The 23,310-nt window shown below is 46.3% G+C and overlaps 1 protein-coding gene across 1 annotated transcript in view; it reads left to right on the top strand.

The window, feature by feature from the left end:
- The first annotated feature begins 449 nt into the window (after positions 1-449).
- KIF26A (kinesin family member 26A) overlaps positions 450-23,310 on the top strand; it is a 102,337-nt gene continuing 79,476 nt past the window's right edge. Inside the window, exons 1-3 of the mRNA XM_027638197.1 lie at positions 450-519; positions 798-959; positions 3,291-3,530. Coding sequence (XP_027493998.1) covers positions 825-959; positions 3,291-3,530 — 375 coding nt within the window. The 5' untranslated portion in view covers positions 450-519; positions 798-824. The remainder of the gene's footprint in view (positions 520-797; positions 960-3,290; positions 3,531-23,310) is intronic.

Here is a 23,310-nt window from a genome sequence, read left to right as displayed (position 1 = left end):
GGTCCTGCCGTCCGCACCCACTACACGTAAAATTAAGCACGGGGGAGAAAGGAGGGGGAAGTTTTTTGGACGAGTGAAAGAGTGAAAGGCGGGATCACTTCCGAAAAGTGCTTTACCTCTGCTGCTCCCTCAGGCTTTCTTTTTTTTTTTTTACCTTCCCCCCTCCTTTTTTTTTTTTTTTTTCCCCCGTATCTTTCTTCCCTCCTAAACTGACTTCACTGGTAGCTTTTTCCTCCTTGCGCTCACCCCGGAGGAGGAGGAGAAGGAGGAGGGAAAAAACAACCCACCAACCCAGCCACTAAACCCACCCAGCAGTGGATGGGGGGAGGCAGGAGGCTCGCAGTGCGGGTTCCTGGCCAGCGGGCGGTGGGAGCCCCCTCGCTCGGCGAGCTGATGGCCGGCGGCGGGGGATCAGGGCGCTGCCGGCCCCGCGCACCCAGCGCAGCGGCGGCCCCGGCCACGGCCCCGGCGCCGGTGGGGCGCTGAGGGGTCCGCGCCCGCGCTCGCTCGTCAGGCAAGGTGCGCTGAGGGGGATAAAACGGGAGGGAGAGAGGTGGAGAGTGGCAGAGAGAGGCAGGGAGGCTGGTGGGTCTGCCCGGCTGCTGGCTGCCTCACCCGGGCGGCGCATCCTGGCAGATGACGGAGTAACTCACCCGCGCCTGGCTTTTTTTTTTCCTTTTTTTCCCCCCTTCTTTTTTTTTAAGGGGTGGGAGGTGTTTGTATTTTATCTTTTTTTTTTTTTTTTTTTTCCTCCCTCCGTGTGCTTGTGTGTATACAAATACATCGCCTCCGCTCAGGGAGCCGGATATTTCCAATCCTAAACTATGGCTTTTCAAAAATCGCCCGATGCCTCCAATACCACGAGGAAAAACCCCAGCCTCTTGGAAATAGGAGCCTTGTGTTTGGATTCGGAGATCATCTTCGGCTTCACCAGCCACCTCCTGCGGAGGAAAGCCAAGGTAAGGGGACCTTGCCGCGGTCCCGGGGAGCTGCGGCCCGGGAGAGGGTCGTGGGGTCGTGCTGCCTGCCCTGTTCTTGGCCGGCTCATGGGAAGGGGATGGCAAACTTGGCGGTGCGAAGTTGCAGGCGGAGGTGCCGGGCACGTTTCAGCACCACGAACAGTCCTGGCGGCTCCGCGCACCGGGGCGGGGGGACCGTGCTGCCGGCCCTCTCCCGGGGCTCCCCGAGGACACTGCGGCGCCTTATGTGACCCCAGTTTCAGATGGGAAGGGGGGGCACTACGTCCCGCTATTTCCAGGAAGGTTTTTTTTACTAAGAAAAGGAGGTGGCTCAGCCCCGCAGCGCGGCTCAGCCCAGCGCCGGTCGGGGAGCCCACCCCTTTACCCCCCGCCCCGTCCAACCCGGGACTCGGAGCCGCGGGAGGGTTTAGCAGCCGTTGTTTGGGCACAGGACATTTCGGAGCAAGTTCCCGTAGACCAGCATTGCTCCGAGCAGGCGGGAGAAGGGAGCCGGGGTGCAATGCCGGCGTGCTTGTGTCTGTGTCAGTCCCGCTTCCCCAAGAGGAGCTCATGGCACCCCCCGGGCAACAGCCCGCGCCCTCGTCTTCTGCTCCCCATCCAAACTTTTTTTTTAGGGAGGTTCGGACGGGCGGGGGGCAGCATCCGTAGTGGATGGGGGGCTCTGCCTGCGGTGCCAGGGCACGTACCCTTGGGCATAGCGGGGGGGGGGAAAGAGGGGGAGAGAGGAAAGCGCTTCACACACGTGCTCAGGAGAGCCAGAAAAGTTTAAGCGGCGGTGAAGGGCGCTTCTTGGGGAGGATTATTCCCCCCTTCCTACCCCCCGTATATATATATGTATTTCCCCACTCTTTGTGCTCGGCGCTGCTCACTCTGCCGCAGACCCTACCCCGCTGTTCAGTGCCAGCAGCGCCCACCCGCGAGTGGGGAAAGGGCCGAGGAGCTGCGTTGGCATCACCAGGGGAAGCCGCCGCCGTCACCCGGCGCGGCCCCGCGGGGCTCCCTCTCCATGTCCATCTCCGTTCTTGTCCCGGGCGGGACCGGAGGCTCCGCTGTGCGGCCGCGCGGTGCCAGCAGGTGGCACTCTGGTCACAGGGACGGCGCTGAGCCCCGCGGGTCCGGGCACGTCCCGGCCCGGCCACCGGGACCGGCACTGGGGGGGGTGTCGTGACAGTCAGCGGCGAGTATTCCTCTCTCGGGGAAAAAAAAAAATGCTAGAAAAGGAGAAAAGTGCTAAATATATGAGCCGGAGCGGCAGCCAAGTAGACAACTAGCTGCGGGAACGTTAATTTCTCCATCTGTCAGGTCAATTTTCGCGTGTAGGAGCATCCCGTCGCGCCCGCCGAGCGGCGGGGGAGCCGGCTCCGCGGGGGCTGTGCCCCCCGGCACTGCGCATCTGCCCGCAGAGGGGGGGTACCGCACCCCAACCCTCGCAGGAGAGCAGCAGCCGCGGGGCGGAGCGGGGGAAACCCTCGGCCCCACTGGCAGCTGGTCCGCACCCACAGCACCGCTTTCGTGTCCCCGCGCTCCGCAGCGGGACCCGCACCCCCTGCCCGGCCCTTTTTTGCGCACTCTGGAGGAACTTGGGTGTTGGAGTGTGAAGAGGGCAACGATTTATGTCACACCGGTTTTGGGACTTTCCTGTAGGGTCACTACGAAATGGTATCTTTCTCTCCCCGCCGTTATCCCAAACCTAAACCCAAATCCCAGCCCGCCCCGCTTACCCCACCCCACCCGCCCCTGCCCAGCCCAGCCCAGCCCCTCCTCCCTTGCCCTCCGAGCACTTTTCCAGCTTTTTTGCCGACGTGCTCCCGTGCTCTGGGTCCTTCCCCGTGCTGCCGTGGGGAGTTCACTCCGCCTCCCTCTCCCATCCCAAACTTCGCTCCCGTCTCAACATGGGAGGCAACATCACCTAGAGCGACCGAGCGGGCGGCGGGGAACCGGCGCGATCACTGTTGGCACCCCCGACCCCCGCCCCGCCATGGGCGCCCCGGGCCGGCCGCGCCGCCGGGCACCGCGCCGGCCGCATTAGCGCAGCGGGGCGCGGGGCAGGGGAGCATCCCCCGCTACCATGATCGCGGCCGCCGGCAGGAAGGGTCTGGGACCTGAGCCCCGGGCGCCGGGGGTAAGTTGTGACAACACTGCTCCCCGCAGCTGACCTTTTTTTTTTTCTTTTTTTTTTTAATAAATTTATTTTTCCTTGTTTTTCCTTCACCCCCCTTTTTTTTTTTTTCTTTCACCCCCCCGCGAGGTGGGTGGGGGGAGCCGCGTTACCTCCGCGTCCCGCGTTGCTGAGCTGTGCTGTCTCCGCAGGTGGCGGAGGGGAGCGCGGCGCGGGAGCTCTCCCCGAGGAAGAGGCCGGGGGCCGAGGAGGAGCGCTGCGCCAGCCGCCCGCCGCCCGAGGGCGCGGGGGCCGCCGCGGGGGCCGAGCAGCGGCCGCTGGAGCGGGCGGCGGCCGGGGGCTGGTGCCGGAGCTGCCAGGCGCAGCTGGCCGAGCTGAGGAGACAGGCAGCCCGGCTCGCCGCCGGCGGCTGCCCGCCCAACGCCCCGCCGGTAAGTCCACCGGGGGTCACGGGGGGTGCGGGACCCGCGGGAGCCTGGCCCTGGCCCGGGGTCAGAGGTACGTCCCTATGGATTTGGGAGGGGAGCGTGACGGCAAAGCGGGTGGTTTCCAACCCAGGACGGTTCTTCAGAAGTTCAAGGATTTCCCGTCCCGGACTTTGTCAAAAGGCGAAACTGTGCGGCTGGGCTCTCGCTGACTGCCAGAAACAGTTAAAAATAAAACAGGGAGTTTGGGAAGCGGAGGGAGAGAACCGAGGAGCGGCTGTGCGGGAGCCGTTCGGGACGCGCCCTCGGAGCCGCCTCGGAGCCCGGGGGAACTCCTCGTACCGCTCCGCAGGACCCTGTGCCGCCCAGTCCTGCTGACACCGCCCCGGGGATGCCGCCTCGGTGCTGCGACTGGGCTTTGCTTTCATCCTTCCTAAGAGGAGCTGCCGATGGCAGCGGTTCAGCTCCTCCTTCCGAGGAGCCCATAAAGTGCAGATGAGAATCACGCACTCGTGGTTGTGGCTCTGGAGGAAACTTTGAGTGGGATGATTTTGCTGTGCTTTCACCCTCTGAGTGCTTGAATGTGCCTGCCTGGCTGATGGGCTCACTCCTGTCCTTAATGTCCCTCACGCAAGCACTGGCTGTGTCATTTCCCTTCAGTTTGTGCTCCACGATAGTATTTCATATCTGGTAGGGAATGGAGAAAGTGCACGAGGGTGCCAGAGGTTTCTTCTAACACAGGTGCAGTTTCATTTGTATGTATTGTAACTGTCTGCACAGTTTTTCCTTTCCGAGTTTGTTTTCTGTATATCAAAGGCCTTTATTATCCTTGTCCCTTTTCCTTTAGTCAGAACAGGTGAAGCAAAGCTTTTGAAAGGTGGTACAGGTGAAAAAATACTGAGTCTTGTCTAGACATCTGAAGAGATCACGTGGACCAGCTGATGGGGCAAATGCAGCAGAAGACCCTGAGATTCTGTTTCAGGACACACAAAACGTGTGTTGGGGTTTTGATAACATTTGGAAGTAATGTATTGTTTTCTAAACAATGCTTATCTGGATGTTTGCAAGAATGGGGGGGAGGGTCTGAAGAGGAAGCCAAACCCTACTGACCTTCGTTTTCATTCAAAGAGTTCCTGTATGATCTACAGAATTCCCATTGAATCTAAATATAGTTTTGTTTGGAAGTGCATTGTGGAGCAGTGTCCGAATGCATGGTGAGGTTTGCATTTTCAGGCAGGATCCAAACCCCTTTGAAATCAACAGGAGTCTCCCTATTGACTTGTTGGGTTTGGAGTGGGCTCTTATTTCTGTGGTGTAAAAGGTCACGTATCTTATATCATTGGATTCAGGACTGCTGGACCTTTTGTTTTCTGGATTGCTGCAAGTGGTGGAAAGAAGTTTAATTTCCCTTTTGAAGTGCTTGCGATAGGCTGCTTCAGTGAGGAGCACAGAAACCCCTGTTCCCATTGTTGGGGTGGGACTGCCATAAAGAATTGTGTCCTATCTGGGAGTGAATCTCTTCCATGGGAAAAAAAAAAAGTTGCCAGTGCAGGAGAGTCTGGGGCCCTCGGCCAGGTGTTCAGATGAGGAGACCTGTGAGCAAAGGCCTGTTTGTGTGGTCTCCTTCCTGCAAGTCTCAGGGGACTTCCCTGATAAGCACTTGATGATGGGTAAATTGATCCTCTTTTTCTGCAGGGTTTCAAAGCATGCCTAGGAATGTAAAAAAGTAGTAGTCATCACAGTGTCAGAACCTCGACAGACCTGAGCACAAAGTAACAGATACCTGGAGTTTACTCATTGTGTAGCATACAGTAGTGTTTGATGTTTGAAATTTTTTAAAAGCTACATTCTCTGACGCTTGTGTGACCTGCAGCCTAATTGCAAGCTCAGAACCCCCCTAACCCTGGTGTAGTGAGCAGCTCCTCAGGAAGGAAGATGCAATAAACAGTCGTACTTACTGCCTTCTGAGCGTGAAGTAGGTTAGCGGGAGATAACAGTCAGGGGTTTGGCTACTCAGCTGCTGTGAATTGGCCTTGCAGTGGGAATCTGATGCAATATGCTGGCAGGGTGAGCACTGTGCAATGTTTGTGCCAGAAAGGCAGCTTGCTCGATTTCCACCCCCCTCCCTTTCTTGTTTAATTATATAACAAGACATCTGAAAAAGCAGCTTCTCTTTTACAGAGTTTCATGCCCATACAATGCAAGTCCAAAGTTTCTTGTAAGCTCTTCTGATGCACTGTCAAACTAAGCAACTACTGGATGAGTAAACACCAGAAGGCTACGGCTTGGAGCATGCTACTCTCAAAGGATTTACCTCCTTTGCCATAATAATTAAGAGATCTTTCAGCACAGATTCAGAAAGATTTCCACACCTGGTTGAAAACCCTTTGGAAAGGTGGGTGGGTGCCTCAGAGATGAAAGAAGGGCTAGTTTCCTGCTGTTGATATCTTTCCTGATGAAAGAGAGGAGGTGTATTCTCATGCGTGGGGCAGCTGACAAGGGATTGAATTCACATTAGAATAAAAAGCCAACGTACTGTTTGCAGTCTGCAGGGATAACAAATCTAATTGCTTGAGAGGGCTATGATTCATACAGTTTATGTGTTGCTGTCCTTTCAATTAGACGTATTTAAAATATATAAATAATTTAAAGTTTCGGTGCTCAGATGATGTGCATTGATTACAGAATACTGTTAGTTGTTTGTGTCTCTTCAAAGTCCTCCAAATCTCTGTGGACAGCTGATAAAAAGATACACCTCTTTGCTTATGTTAAAACTCTTTTAACAGTCTCCCAAGTACAAGATTTATTGCACCCTACACTCTCAATTCCCTTCGTTTTACTGCTGCTGCCTTTACAGTTTGCCACCACAGTGAGGCCTGTATGTGAATCAAAATGTGATTTTCATCAAGCGTGAATGGAAACGAGCAAAGTTTAATTTGAAATTATTCCAGATTAGCATTTTGGTATTGCAGTATCAGCATCAGTTGTCAGGTCATGTACTGAACTAATGGAGGGAAAAACAAGGTGCCTTGGTTTATCCCTAAGTAAAAGTTTTGCAGGCTGTGTCCCTGGGGAGTTGGTAATGGGATACAGGATCTCCTACTGCCAGAGTTCTGGCTGGAGTGGAGAGCAGGTTGCTGTGCCTGGAAGTTGTTGCTGTTGGCAGCTGTGGGACAATCCACGGGAAATGAGTTGGTGGTCTGTGTCTCACTCCCAGTTGGCAAATAGCCTTGTCACAAAACCACCACAACAATTACCGCTAATTGGCATCACTGTTGGCAGTTTCACAGGAGAGGCTAAGGACTGAATGGGATGTAGATTAAATTAGTAATAATAATACTTAGCACCTAAAATCTTCACAGTGCTTCACAAATGCTAATTAGTCAATTTGTGTGATGCCCCTGTTAGGTAAAACCCAAACATGCTTTTTCAAAAGACATGTATGTCAGAGCAAGGTGTGTGTCTCCAGAAGGAAGGGGACAGGCAGGGACTGTTCAACATGAGGGATGTGCTCCTGTAGCTGCACTGCTGGAAGTGAACTCTGTACTGCCTCTGGAGAAGGCAATAGCCTTAAGGATATCCAGCTACTGTAAAATGATTTTATCTAATCCCTTTTGAGCAGAGGAAGAAAGCTCTCATGGTGTGAGGAATGCACACATGGATGCAACTACATCCACAGAAGGTTTTCATCCTGGTGTAAATATTTTGGTTATAGAAAAGTAATAATTGTACCAGCTATACTGGAATAAAAGAATTTTTTTAATCAGTACTGAAAGGACGCCAAGACCAGTGGAAATTTGGAAGTGATTAACTTTGTTCTCAAAGCCTAGCCATGATGATGATGATTAGCTTTGATGGCTGTACTTCTCCCAACCCAGGGATTCAGACACCCTTGTCCCCATCAACCCTCATTCCCAACTCTGCCAATCTGAGAAGTTTATATTGTACCTAATGCCAGTGCAGGTGGGTGTCAGAGGCAACATTAAGTGGGGCAGAAACATTCATACTGTATTGTAGCTTAAGTTCAGGAAGTTCTTGCTGTCTTAGTTTTTAAGAGCTTCTCTTCTTCCCAATTTTGTTGTTTTGTTTTTTCTTTTTGTCCCCATTGTATTCTCTGCACTGCAAGTTACATGAGATACAACCACTGGATGGCTTCCAAGGGCCTGAAGGACAAAGAAGTGAGTGTGGCTCTTTGCTGCTGGTGGGGTTTGCAATGTTTCTTCTCCAAAACCTAAAAACCCCTGTGTTCCCAGTTGCCCAGGTAAACTGTGGCTGGATACAAAGGAGCATGCTGCCAGCCCTGGTCTGCAGGGAGTCTCAGTGACCAGGACAGGTCATGCCTTGGTTGCTAACGAACCATGAATCATTTGAGAGAGCTAAGCAAGTCTTAGCCTGCTGTATCCTAGTCAAGGCTCAGTGTTACTCGAGCCAGAGTTTGAGGAAACCCAGCTTCTCCAGGAAAAAACAGGGAGGACAGCAGTGGCTTTAGACATGCTGTTTATATGGATGTGTCTTACTGTGCAAACACTGGATTGAACTCCCATCACTCCTTTTAATCAAAGTGATGGTCTCTTGGTGGCACACCTGTATGTGCTGCTGATTGCATCACCTGAAGGGGAGATCAAGAACAAAGTTTTGGGAGGGGCATGCTCTTTCCTGTGGGTTTCTCCTGTGTGCTAAATAACCCCTACGTTTCCATGAGCAGCTGAAAGAGGGTTTGGTAGGATGGATGTTCACTGCGTTTGTTTTCCCCATCCTTCTGCATTAATCCCAGCTGTGCCCTCCTTGTCCCAGAAGACTCCATCTTCTCTGCAACTGCACAGCCACAGTCTGATTGACAGTAAGATAGTACTTTGACATCTGTCTTCTGCCAAACAACTAATAACATGTGGGTCCTGCCCAGTTTCTCTCAATGCCAGTTTGTGGAAGTTGTAGGAACTTGCTCTGAGCCTTCTACCTCAATTTCAGTTCATTTGACAGGTTCAAAAGCTGTTAAGAAGGGCTGGCAGCAAGGAGGATGGAAAGGAGGGCGATGAAGCTGTTCTTACTGCTTTGGAAAACCAGGCCAAGGGGATAGGTATTGAATTGAAGACTGTGGTCTTAATGTGTGAGAGTCAGGTATGCTTTGCTATACCCACTGTGGCCGCCCTGATGGCATGGTATCAGCAGGAGTAGTGCCAAGGAGAGCTTGTGTGATCCCTGGCTGCCAGTACCTGTCTCCTCACTGTGGTGTGCACTGTTGGATGCTCCAGAAACCTGTGCTGCGTGTGGGCCTGGGAGAGGGCTCTGTGTCCTCACTGTTTGTCTGCAGGCTCATGCTTCCCTAAAAGAGAAAGGATTCAGAGCATATGGGGACTTCTTGCAGCATTTGATGTGCATGGGAACTAGGTCTGAACTTTTGGAAGCAATCTCTTCCTTCACTGAGTTTTCCTTCCTGTGCACATTATTTTCTATTAATGTATCAGTCCTTACTATTGGGTGGTGTGGTCACCTGGAATTTTGAAGTCACGATGGTGAGACTGCTGGGTCTTGGATAAGTTTGGGGTCCTTTTACTTACAGGATCTTTTTATTTTCATGGGATGTCTTTCTGCAACTGGGTTGATACAGATAAGGGGAATTGAGTGGGAGAGCTATCTTTTACAGATTGCTCTCTAGAGGAATCCAATTTTCACAGCTCTTTACAAGCACTAAATGCACCTCAAAATGTTCTATATTTACCATTTCAAAAATGTGTAAGTGGAAAAGTAATGTCTTAGTTAATAAATATGAAACTACGGGGCATTTTTTTTTAAGATGCACACTTAATATTTAATTTTGTGAGAGAGACTCTTGGCTGTGGAGTGCTTCAGGCAATGATCTCAGATGTGGATTTCAGGTATGTGTGCAGTCTAATAACAGGGTTAGTGACAGCACAGTGTCAGATGTGTTGACACGAGCAGTTCCCTTGTTTAAGTCAGTGCAGTAGTCCCCATGTGATATGATAGGCTGTGGAAACTAATTGTAATGAGTTTGTTTTAGACATTTAGGATTTTCAAGCATACCCTTTTAAAATACAGGTGGGTGGGATTATCTTGCAGTTCAGAAGCTGGAGGCAAGAGACCAAGAGACCTTCTCACTAGGGGAGTAAGGGATTGCACAATTAGCTGAAGGTACTGTGGTCTCCTGGGTAGCTGAGGGTAATTAATATTGCTCTGGCTCTTTCTCTGGCTAATTCCTTCAGCACCCTGCCCTATTAGGAAAAAGGGAGGAAACACATATACCATTTCAAAATCCCAGGGGGTGGAAAAGAGCATCTGCTCCTAACATCTGAGGTTACTTTGAACCTGTTGAAATATGTAGTAGCTGCTTTATTGTTTTTGCCAAGGGTTTCCACCTACAGTGATCCCAACTTCTGACTTGTTAACAGTGAGGTTGTTGGAGGCAGCAGTCATCCTGCTCTTCCCTGGCTCACAGCACCTGATAGTGGCTGCTGCTCTGGGCCTGGCACTGTAGGGTATAAGAGTGAGAATGACTGAAATCAGGTTTTTTTTCCCAAGACCAGGATCACCTGCCATATTCAGTTGCTGTGTCTCCTGCTGCTCAGGTACCCCACTATGGCTGCCCTCTGTGGGCCTGAGTTGTACTTCTCACAGTGACAATGCTGATGTAGAGAAAAGCTAATCAGTCCCTGGGTTTTCAGCTGGCAGATGAACATTTTTTTTTTTTTTTGTGAAAAGTGAGCAGAGATTTTGCTTCACTCTGGTTAGATGAGGAGAATCTATCTGGAAGCATGTTCATGACTTATGGAAGATTTTTCCATGCCAGTGCTGTTGCCTTTCTCAAGATCGGATTACTTTCAGGAACTACATCTATTTGGATATTGCTCATATTGTGTATGGCCAGGCAGCTGTCCAGTTGGGAGTATTGTATCTGCTTTTTATTATTTACTGGAAATCAATGAAATTTAATTTGTCTGAATTTGTCTCCTTGTCCTCTGACTTCAGACCTGCAGCACTGGAATAACTATTTTGTATTTACGTGTCCAATATATCCCCAAATGGAAGACACCAGCAGGAAGGTGGGAGTCTTGTCTGTTGCTGGCTGTGCTTGTGATCAGGAGCTGTCTGACTTCTCAAATGAGTGTTTACTAATTTTGTACAGATGAGTGGTTTATGGGAGAAAGGTTGTGCCTTATTTCCAGAAGAATCATGCTTCCTGCTCCCTGTATTAACTGGAGGAATTGTGTCCCATTGCAGGGATGCAAGACCTGAGTTAATCTCTAGATCTGTGTCACTGACTTTGTGAATTTGGGCAAGCTGCTTAATAATCTTGTGCTTAGTTTCTCCTTTGCTCAGCAAAGAGAAAATGCTTCCATCTTTTGTCCATTTCCAGTAAAAACTTTTTTTTTTTTTTTTATGGTGGAGACTCTCTTCCTTGTATAGGATTGAGCCCCATCAACTGCTGTTCTCAGTAGAGCTGACTGCTCCTATAATATGTATAATAAGGAAGAATACATAACACAGGGACACAGAAAACAGGAGGCTCTGTGACTGGCAAATGAACTTTAAGGTTGGGTGTAGGGGAGGGGGTTCTGGGACTGGGGTCACTGCAACAGCAGAAACAGCAAACAAAGCCAGGGACTTCAGATAAACAATGAAGACAGTAACAGGTAGTCCTGAAAATCTGCCACTTCGCCAGGAGGGGAGTGGTGAGGCTTTGGGAGGGGTCTGAAGATGCTGTGGTGTGTGTCCAGTTGGAGCTTTATTAAGTAGCAGGTATCAGATCAGCTCAGGTAGCAAGGATTAGAACTGTGCTGATGGTATCTAAAAAGGGTGTATCTGTGTACTGTGCTGTGCCTCCCTGTGATGAAACTGGAAAGCTGCCTTGTGGAAATATGGTGTGGCCTTGTAAACTGAAAACTCTTCAGTGGCTTCAGTTCCTAATATTGCTGTTGAAGTTTATGCCAAAGTGTATTACTTGCTAGTTTTTAATTAAAAACATTTTATTTTTAAGTGGAAAGAAAGGTAAATTTTATAGAGGAACCTAAGAAAAGAGCTTCAAATTGTTATTTCAATCATTTAGAATATGGTGGGAATATGTCACTTTGCAGGAGTAGTGTGTTCTTCTCTAGGATAAATTAAAGTGAATGTAAACCTTTGGTGTATAGTTCTTTGGACTGAATCCTTTGCTTTGAAGTTGTGTGAACTTTTAAGATGTAGTTGGCAGATGTTCATTTTCATGCTGGAGAAAGAATGTTTAATGTAAATATATCCACCTATTTTAGGCAGCATAATGCCATTGTTGCGTGTTTGTTTTATCTCTAAGAATCTGACTGCTCTATACATCACTCTAAAGTGCAGTGAATCAGTGAAATCTCAGCACTTGCTCACAAAAAGAGGCTTAGGTGAGTACAACTACCCTTCTTTGAGTCAAGTCTTAAAATTCTTCTTTGATCAGCGTTCCTAGAGTTTGGCAAGCCACTCCAAGTTTTGGCTGGGGCTGGGCTGGCGTTACCATGTGTCAATACCTGTGCAGGATTGGTTGGAACACTGGACAGCTCTGGGGAAATAATCAGTTTTCATTTAGCTCTTACCAGATCTTCCCTGCATGTTGCTGAGGGATTTTACGCTGTTGATTGAACAGAACGGGAAACCTTCTCTACAAAACTGAAATGTGATACTTCTGGCTAGGTTGGGCATTGACTGGCTTTCAGTATGAATGGCAAAAGCGAGGCATTAGTCCTAGTTCTCACAGCATTCAAAAGGTTATGTTTAAATGTGTTTCCTGTTTTACTGCAATTTACCATTTGTTACAATGTGGTTTGTGTCGCTGTCTGTGTGTATATATTGATCAGTGCTGATTGTACTATAAATGGGCAGCATTTGACTTTGTGGTTTAAGTCATTTGGGAAGTCAGATGTACTCAGTTTGTATTGTACTCTCTTTTTTGTGTGTTGTTCTCACTGTATTGTATGTTGTATCATGCATTTACTCCTTCTGGCATTGCTGCTTTTCTCCTGGATCTGAGTACAGCAGTTTCCTACAGTTTGCATGTAGTTTTATCAAGTAAAAATTTGTTTTCAGTGGTTTCCTGCTGCATTTGCATCTTATGTGGTTCCTGAGCAGTTCAGGGGTGGTAACTATACCCGGGTTACATCGTGGGGCCCTCAGCAGAGTGATACTTCTGAGTGTGTTGGAGGAGATGAGACTGGTGAAGTGATTGAGATCAATTGCACTATGCTGGATTGGTGGCACATGTCCAGTTCCCACCCCAAAATAGGGCAGCAGTTGCCATCCCCAGACCATGAGCTGTCTCCAGGGACTCTGTGGAATGTGACAGTCTTTACAACTGTTAGAAACTTGAAGACAAACAAGTGCCTTATACGATCAGGAAATCTGGCCATCCTTGTTTCAATTGCTCTACTACTTTTGAGTCATCTGTTGATGGTTTCTCTAGTGCTTGTTGTGTGGAATGGTGAAAGCACTCTGCTTTTTTTCTTGGTAGCTGTTGGGTCCTCTTTGAGGACCTCTTTTTGGCCCTGGACAAAACATGCTCATGTTGCCACAAACCCCCTCTTTAACACCAAATTGCCTAGTGTGGAGTGTTAAAGGAAATGCTTGTACTTACTTCCCGACTGCAGCCAGTCTATATGACTAATGGCACAGTTCCTAGGGGGGTTTAGTGGCCAAGAGGAAAACCCTATCAATGTGCTCTGTCATTTGTGGAATGCTTGGTAGACATTGGTGTGGAAGTGGCTCCAGGTGCCAAGGTGACTGCCAGGCCTGGGTGACCAGTCGCCGGCCCAGACTGGGAACATCCCACATGGCCTGTTTTCATACAAATAAATGATTTTCAACTGCAAATAGCAAAAATTGGACAGATCTGGTTTCTGTTCAGCAGGGGAAGCTTGACTAATGATGCCAGAGCACCTGAAATCCAAGTGATCGAAGGAAAGGTGGGGAGGTAGTTGAGTGAGCTGATCCATGGCATCCAGGACAGGGAGGGTTTTGCTTCTCTTGTGGTGAGTGTGCTTAGGATGATTTTGAAGGGTATGCCATTGTCTGCCAGTGTTGGATTGTGTGTTGTGTTGGCAGAGCAGCAGAGTTGTTTAGAGTTTTGGCCTGGATTTAGTAAAAGCGCTCACTGAGCATTAGGAAAAGAGATATTTTGCTGAGTTGGGTATTATTTGAGAAGCATTAGCCATGTTGTAATAATGAATCACTTTTGTGCTGAACACACGTACATGTGTTTGTACAGAGACCTGGTTGCCCCACTGTGAGAACAAGAGCACCAGCAACAGAAAGGAAACTGAGTTGAACCTCTGATGTGACCATCACATAATCCCCACATATGTGCCATAACACTGTGTCATCAGGAAGAGTGTGTTCCCATACTGCTGCCTGGCCCTGGGCCATCTGGTCCTGAGGAAGCACTCATTAATGATGAGAAACAAATTTGCTCTACAAAATGTGGCCTTTGTAGGATGGAGGTGAGTGTCTTTGCCTCTGTCATTTCTGGGTGATGCTGGTTCTACTTTTCTAGTCAGTGAGTAGAAGGTAGAAGGGCTGGTTTGTCCTCAATACCCTTTTTAGAAGAGGTGCCTTAGCCGTAATATGACCTACAGGTGCTGCAGAGCTTTTGTAAGCTATCTTGAAAACTACTCCGTGGGTGAAACACAGGCCTGTAACTATTTTGCCTGTAGCTTGAAATACAAAGTTTAAACCCAGAATCTGCAGTTAAAATGTTCAGGTGTTAATGTAACTTGTGTAACTGTAAACTGTGAACTATTTTTCTGTCTTTCTCTGAAGATTTTGTTGCAAAGACAGGCAAATACATTTGACATTCTTCCAATAAACTCTCACAAGGGTAATTTTGTGTGGATGATTGAGTGGCATGGAAACACTGTAAGATATTGTCCTTTTGTGGGTTTTAGAAATAGAAGATACAGTTGAAGTAATTTATAATATGCATAGAATCTCAGCAGTCTGCTGAGATAGCTTCTTTCAGCAATTACCTGTAAGAATAAAGTAAAAAGCATCTATTATTGATATTCACATTCCACATACGAAGAAATATTTCTTCTGATATTGTTAGTTTTTTATTTGTAGGCTCCAAAGGAGTGTAGAATAAGACAAATGTGTTCAAGGAAGAAAAATATATGAGTTAATATATTAAGTTTACATATTTTTCATTTGATGGATATATGGTTTTTAATTACACCTTCATGTCTTGCATTGGGATCCCCGGGGGCCCTTTCTGAATTTCATACTTGTACTCTTATACACAAGAGATGCTTTAACCTGCCACCTCATGCAGTCTTACTGCTGCTTGACTGACCTCTGGTGAAGTTAGTTGTTATTCAAGTTTAAAATCTGAGACCTCCACAAAGAACCAAATTATTAGAAAAATATTTGTGTGATTGAGAGAGTTTCTCATCCTGAGATGTTGTGAAACACAGGCTGTGAATGGATTTCTCTGATTTTCATGTGGAAGGGTGGACTTTGTGCTCAGTGTTTGCTCAGTTGATCATCAGTAGCAACACCCTGGCCTCAGCCTTACTGGCTCCCTGAGGGCAGTTTGGCAGTGGAAAGTAGTCATGTCTTTGGTAACAACCCTTTGGGGAGCAATGACTGGGTTCAGGGAAGAGTATTTTCAGCAATATTTCATCCTGAATCTGCCTGTTCATCTTTCTGCTTCTGTCTCCAGTTACATATGATGCTGGATTTTCATTTCAGAACAGTTTGCATTGTCGTTCTTTTATTGACAGTGGAATCAAAAATGTGTTAACAGGTGGAAAATGAAGCCTGTTGGCTCTTGTAGTTTCAGTTGATTTACAAGGGTGAAATGAAGAGGAAGCCAGACTGCAGAATTGGGTCAATGTCTGTATTCCAAATCCATCTCTCTGTGTAGGTATCATTACCTCTGTCTGCTTTTTTTTCCAGCACATCCTCTTCATTTTTCTGTTCAGTGAGAACATAATTACCTGTTTATGTGTATGTGTGTGGAAATAGTGCCAGGATCTGTTTGTTATAACTGAGACATAGCTTATTGAAGAGGCAGAAAACCCAAGTTGGTAATATTCAGGCTGTTCAAAAGAAACTTGCTTTGCGACTGAGTAAGCGTGAACATTCAGGCACAGCTTTTGAGCCCCCTTTCTCAGATTTGTACTGTGTGTCCTTTTATTGTTCTGGTCATGGCTACTCATAAGAACACACAGCTCAGGAGCAAAATAGCTCTGATATGTGCTGTAAGAATTTAGTTGGGTTTCAGCTTCTTATTGACAAGACTTTTGATGACATGAGAGATGTGTTATACACAGGGCTGGCTTTTCTGACTCACCCTGAGTTTTTCACTGAGCATTTTATTCCTGTGAGAGGGCTTGGCTTTTGTAGGATTGGGTGCAATCGGAAGTGTAGAGTAGATAGTTAAAGAACTGCAATGCAGAAAAAAGACTTAACCCTGGGAAGTGAACACAAACGAGAACACAAAGGCATTGTCCTCTGAGGTGGTACACTGGAAGATCACTACTTTTCTGTTTTCTTTTTGTAGTTTCTATTTGAATTTCTCTCAATAGAATCATAGAATATCCTGAATTGGAAGGGACCCACAAGGACCGTCAAAGTCCAACTCCTTGCCCTGCACAGGACCACATCAAGAGTCACACCACACTAGTCCAGGCTCGATCTGATTTTTCTTTCACCTTGCCACTGGAAGAACAGTCCTCTTTGCTAATGTTGAAAAATAGTCCATGGCATTCCCTACTTTCTAGAGGCTGTGCTTGTACTTTCTTTGGGAAACCTTCACTAAGTATAATGGAATAGAAGTGGTTCACTTGCTGCTAAAGGAGGGAGCTGAAAAATGTCTATGATGGTTCAATTAGAAAAAATGTAAATCCACTGTGTGAAAAATGTACTTCTTTCTGTACCTGAACAGGATTCCTGAAGTCTGGGCAGGAGCAAAGAGTTAAGGTAATCCTGATTTTACAGAAGAGTTAGTTAATCCAGGAGTTCTGTAGCTCAACTGAGTACAATACAGGAGTGACATCAGTGAGAGATTAGAATAAGCTTTGTTATCTTCAAAGGCTGTTTACTTAATGGTTGGAGAATCACCGTGTTTGTAGGTAGAGGTAAGAAATGTCCTGGGGCAGGTAGGATCTGATAACATTACATAGAGCAGTAGTGTTTCTCCTCAAGCATCTCTGCATTGCTCTGTGCTTCTACCAACCTGCTGGCTGCTACTGCTTTTGTGTACACCATCCCTACCGAGGTCTTTAAGAGACTGCCAAGGTAATTTTGGATGCTAACCACTGAACCCAAGCTGTATCCTTAGCTTTTGGGTTATTTTTCCCATGTCCTACCGACTTTGGCCCTATATGAGGTAATTATATGGACAGTCTGTAACCTCTGGCTTGTTTTTTCATTGTTTGCCTATAATTTTTTCCAAATAATTTTCAGGGGAGATGTGCTTAGAGGTTGGCTTCTGGAGGCCTACCCTGAGTTATTATGTCTATCTGTGGGACAGTGGGGAGGGAAGGGAGAAGGGAATGGAACAGAGTGTGCTGTGTCTCAGTGCTGGGCTATCAGCAGCCTGTCTTGCTGCATGATGTGATGGGTACAGGGCCCATGTCCTCCTGCAGCCTCTGCTGGGAAACACACCCTGCCGAGGGAGTGATTCCATCTGATAAATATTCCCACCTGACACTCAAATAGTGTAACAACCCGAGGAATCAGCTTCTACCAATCCTGGAACAATATCACTTGTATTTTTCTTACATATATACATCTATAAGTTTTCCTTAAAACATTGGTTAGAGGTATTTTAAAAATCTCAGAGTTAAGTTCTGAGGATAGTTACCTATCCTTGGGTATTTTAGCTATTGCTTGTTGTCACATGGAAGACAGTTTGAGTTTGGGTTTTTGGAGGATTCCTGGGCAACTCTTGGGTATTTTCTGCAGAGTTCCTTTTGACAGCAGTGAAGGTACTTCTGATCTCCAGTAAAAGGACAACTTGATTTGCAGATTTATAAATAAAAACTGCTATAAACTTAATTTAGAGACCACTGAGATACATGTCCCATATGCAAATATTTAGCCATTTTTCTTTTTTCTCATGAAAACATTCCTGTGAAAGTGGTCTTGAAAGCAAACTTTTGCCTCATTGGCATTTTTTTAAAAGACAAAACACAGATGCAGTGTTCCAGGCAGATATATTTTTGTTCCCAGCTGTTTTGAATGCTCATTTGATCCTAAGTCTTTGTTCAATCCAGTCCTATGTCATTAATGACTCTGGGGTAAGTAGGTATGCAGAGCTGGAGGAAATCCTGTTTTATATGCTCCTATTCTAGGAGAGCCTCAGAAAGACTAACAATAATGCTTCTTGGTGAGGTAATGGGTAAACATAGTAAGAAATAAAATGTGCTTATTCCCTACTGAAGCAGAAAAATAGCTTATGAAGCATAATGTTGTCTTTGATAAGTGTAGATAATCTGACCTGCTTCAGTCTGTGGATTAAGACATTAACTGGGGAAGGTGAAACGGCTTCTCGTAAAGAACCAGTCCCTCTGGTTGTAAAAGAGGTGTCAGCAAATGTTAACAAGAATTAAAAAGAAGCAGGAGACCAGTCATAACCCAGCAGAGTCACTTGAAAGGCTCACCGTGCCTTCAGCGGTCAGTTAATTCCCACCTGAGCTGGAGGGTTGCGTTGCTCAGTTCAGTGTTACGTGACTCCCGTGTGGGCACTGCTTCCAGTCAAGGGGGTGGGTGGTGCACAGCAAAAGCTCTAGTGGAACCTTGGTTTTGTATGTGCCCTCTTCATGGTCCTTCCAAGATGCTGTGGGAAAAGAAAATAGGAGTGTCCACCAGCTTTTCCTTCCATCTGCTGAATGAGTGAAGTTTAGTAGAAGTATTTGTTTTCAAGAGGAACCAGGTTTCTTGCAGGAATTTCTTCATCGGATTCTTGAGGAAGTTAAGGCTGGATTTAAAGCTTTTGATCTTGGTCGGTAGATGGATAGCAGACAGAAAAACAGGATGGAATTTTGTTGACTTGTCTTTTTTGAGAAGAAAATGTGAAATGGTGTAATTTTCTGTCAGCCAGCTTCCATAGTAGCATGTGTGAATACAGTGAAACATCTGAACTCCAGCCCACTCATACTGTCTGTGCTGCAGGCTTCCCTTGGGACTCAGGGTAATTTAGCTAGCATTACATTTTTAGATAAGCTTACCCCATTTAGCATATGCATTTTGATCAGCATGTGATTACAGACTAGTGAGTTGCATACATATACACCAGAGCCCTCCTGTTGGTGTTCCTTATAATTGCACTGGGTTTATGTGCGTGTTTACTTCAACCATATTTCTAATCCCTCTCTACCCTCATCTTTTTGACTATGAAACAGCAGTGATCCTCTTTCTTTGAGTGAGTAGGCAGAATCATACTTGCGACATACTTTAAGACCACTTAGAAAATATAAACTTATTTAAGTGCCGGTGATTTATCTTGTTTTGTTTTATTTGATTTCTTAAATGTCAGCCACTCTGAACAGTTCCAGGATTTTCCTCCTTTATTTGGGAAGTGTCAGTTGATGAGAAGGCAGCTGGTGTGCTGAAAGCATCATTCCCTTAAGAATTTAGTATGTGTTTAGCTGGGAAAAAAAGCCCTGTGACAGTTACCCTTTTGTTTTTGTTTTCTTTTTCCCTGAAAAGTTGCCGCCTTGCCCTGCTGGTTTATTGGTGAAAGAATGCTGCAGTGTTGTTTAGCTGTGCAATGCCTTTCAGGTAGTGAGAGGTATCCGAGGAATGAGAGAGATCCCGTGGGAATAACTGGCTGGCACTTGGTTGACCTAAGCTGGCGGGTCTATACATAGCCCTGATTCCTGCCTGCCAGAAGAGCATCTGATGCAGACAAGCTGCTGGGTGTGTGACCCCTTTTGGTACGTGGGGCGTGCGTGGGCATGTGCTTTACTACCCGTTCGGTGGGTGCGGCTGCTTCTAATGCTTCCTGGTCTGCTGTGCTCTTGGAGAAGACTCCTGACTTCAGGAGACCTTGTCCTAGGCGGAGGGAGCTGTTGGACCCCTGATGGCAGGAAGGAACTGGGATACCTGTGCTTATCTCCTGTAGAGGAGCCGCTGATCACGGCTCCATTATGCAAAGAGTGCTTCTTGGTGGAGTATTTAGGGGAAGGGAGTGAAGGGGTGAATACACATTTGGCATCACAAGCTTATAAATGCGTTGTGGAAACTGCAAAGGGGAGGTTGCTTGAAGCATCTCCCTCTCCTAGATCCCAGTAACTGTGTTACTGGCTCCAAGAGGGGCCTGTAGGAGGGATGGAAACCATCCATTAACCACTGCTTTCCAGAAACACTTGAGATCAGAGTCTTCTCAGTATGTATCACCTCCTGTGTATCTTGCTTGTTTCAGGTTATGTTGTGATGGCAGTCCTGATCACTATCTCATATTAATTTTCTGGAGTATGATGTATGTGGATACACCTACTGCGCTCAGAGATTTCACTGCAAGATTAGAGGCATGTTTAGGAAATTAGTAATGAGAGAAAAACACGTAATTAAAAATGATATCAGTTTGGAAGCTCATCCATCTTCGGCCAGCTTGCTGGAAGAGAAAAGAGTCTTACACAATGCTTAGTGGTGGGAAAATGCATTTGGCTTTCTACATTTTAAACAGGAAGGAACTATTTAAATGACAGACTTACAATAGTAATTGGGGCATTTACTTGGGAACACTGGATCGCATACTGCAGTTGCATAATGTTGCGGTAAGTCTGTATAAAGTTAAAGCAGATCTCCTTATTTGCTTCCTTTTAGTGATGCCTTCAGGCATTTTTTAAAAACTTATTTGGACCCTTTATAAAGTAATTGGGTCATTGTACAGAAATACCATTCATATTTTGAGGTAGTCAGATTTACCTATGCCAAATGTTGTCTGTAACATTATGAGGATGCACACTTAAAAATTTGTTTCCTGAGATATGCAATTTTATGTGAAATGTCTTAAATTCAGAATCTGCAACAGAGTTTTAGCTCTTCATCCCAAATGACCATTATAAAATTGCCATATGCCTAAAAATGTGCTTAGCCCAACTGCAATTGTTCAGACTATGAATTTCCTCCCATTTTATGATGGGATCCTTATTTGAGAATAATTTTATTCTTTAGCAGTAGGAGAAACACCATTTGGTCATATATGGTTCATTATAAAATGCAGTAACTTTTAAGCATTTCAGGCGGTACACATGCTTTATTTGAGTTTTTATGCTATTTTTCATGAACAATTAACAGCACCTTGTTGTCATTTTTGTCATGATATGTCCATAAACTCAATTATCTTTCTCTTTGGTCCAACTTACAAACACATAGAAAACCTAAGCAGATGTCAGAGCAATAACCAGGTGCACGCTGTAGTACTTTGCAAACTTTTAATTGCTGCAGGGATGTTTCCCAGTTAATGGCTCTGTTTATTAAGTGCTCCTATCTGTTGTGTCTTGTTCAGGAGCGTGCCTTACATATGGTATTTTCAGGCTGAGGCTGGCTGGTTTATCCACTGACAGCCTTGGAATAACCTTACAGAGGGAAGTACTTCTTCAGTTACGATGTCTGTAGCGTAGCATGGTTAGCAAAACTGCTGAATTGCTTGTGGTGGAGGGTCCTGTGTAATTTATGATTTTTGATAAAATCATTAGATGCTTTAGAGTAGTGATTTTGAACAGGAGGGCCTAGACCTAGCTGGACCTATGGATGCAACCAGTTTAGACGGAGCTTAAAGCAACCTAGTCTTGTGGAAGGTGTTGCTGCCCATGGCAGGGAAGTTGGAACTGGATGATCTTTTAGGACCTTTGCAATCTTATGATCTCTGGGTGGATGCTAATGATGGCTGTTGACCTGTTGAGAGATGACAAGTGTTATTATCTGAGGGGATCAACAATCGATGAGAGGGTATGGGCAAAGTGAGTCACCAAAGACCAGCTGTTCTTGATGGGGTTTTAGCAGGGAACCATCAGTTGGTGGCCAAGGGACCCCTTGTGTCTGGGAGCTGGAAGGCAGCAACTGTAATGGAGAGTGTGGGCAGCTCCCTAGCATTCCCTGCTATGCTTACCCATGGAGAACTGGCCTTCCTTGAGAGGTGTGAGGGGAAGCACAGTCTTGACAACCACCTTGGGGTCTGCGCTGTTGTGCATGAATGGGGAGGTATGGATACGGTCCAAGACTATCTCATGGATCTCATGGCATCTCCCCTTCCCTTTGAAAGCAAGTTGTTAAATGGAAACATCCCCAGCTACAAAGGAGTTCCTGGGAACTGCTAATGTAGTTTGCTCCCCAAATCATTAAATCCAAAAGATATTCCCTTGTGCATCTCATGAGATACAAACTATAACACAAATTCAAGAAAAGGAATTGCATTCAAGATACAGTGTCACCAGTTGCTCTCTGCTCACTGCCCAGAAGCAATGGCACAGTGGGAAAAGAAGACCCTGGGTTCATGCTGCTGTGCAGACTTGCAGATTTGTACCTAGACCAGGCCAGGGAGCCAGGGCTGGGTCTTTTATTAGAGATAATATATATTGATGAATCAATGAGAGAAAATCTCTTCCCAGGAATTAAATAATTGTTTCCTCGATGAAAAGACCCAACATCTGGCTCTTGTGTCTCATGTATTTTGTCATGTAGATGTGTTTGCTTTGTTCCTGCAGTAACGTTAACTTACTAATGTATGAAGCTGTTTACAGGTCAGTGAAAAACTGCATATAAATCTTTATTACGTGTACTTGATTGTCTTTAACTCTTTATAAGATATAATTAGTGTCCAGTAATCATATTGTGGTGCTGTTTCTCTGATTACACTGGTAGTTAGTGTGTAGTGCAATTCTGGTTTTATAGACTGGAGCTAATGTTAGCTTGATTAAAATAAAGGTTAAACATCGGCCTGTGTTGTTGGCCGGTTAATTTTCTCACCTTTCTGCTGCCCAGTTTCATTGCCTCCTGCACTTCTGAGATGTGACTGCCAGCCACCAAGTGGCTTCTGACTAAAAAGCCACAATCTTTAATATGTGGTGCTTCATGTTGAAGTGGGGCCACTTTCAGTAATGGTGTCTGTGATGGGAGAGAAGAAGTGGATTGTGGCAGGTCTTCAAGGACAGTGACTTGGCGAAGCACTAATGCCTAGAAATGTTTTGATCCTATTGTAATGAATAGCTGCTAGTTCCTGTTGTTGTTTCTGTTTTGATTGAGTGCCCAGCTGGTGTGTGGTGCAGATAGGATGTTGGGGCAGGGAAAGGAAGTAACTGTCGAGAGTGCATCTCCCTTAGGAAAGAAGGAATGTGGAGGCATGGTAGAATTGGGGTTTAAATAGCACTTATTTTTCCTTGGTTTTCATAGTGCACTGACCATATGCAATTTTCCACATGCTGGGTAATGGAAAGTTGGCCCCAGAGGAGGTCACTTTGTAAGTCAAGTTTGGGATTATAAAATCAATCACTCTTGGGTCACTGATTGGTGTGGAAGATAGGAATTTCCTATACAGTGTGATAAGTTCATTGGTTTTCTGGCAGTGTGTGTGCAGTGCACTGTTTAGCCAACGATATTCTTTCCTGATTCTGTTGTTAACTCAGGAAAAGCATCAGGTCATTTATAGCTACACCCAAATCACTGGTTTGTTTCTGAGTAGTAAGGGGAGGGTGGAGGGAGTTCAATGTCATGTAGAATCTACATGTGTTTCATGAAGTTTGTTTTCATCTCTTTGAGGCATAATAGCAAAGCTTGGCAGCCACGTGGGAATGGTGAAGATTGATTGCAC

Source organism: Corapipo altera, unplaced genomic scaffold (genome assembly GCF_003945725.1).
Source record: "Corapipo altera isolate COAL_440 unplaced genomic scaffold, ASM394572v1 23, whole genome shotgun sequence".
Lineage (NCBI taxonomy): Eukaryota > Metazoa > Chordata > Aves > Passeriformes > Pipridae > Corapipo > Corapipo altera.
The sequence above is the reverse complement of the archived record's forward strand: the minus strand, read 5'-3'. Positions and strand labels throughout refer to the sequence as shown.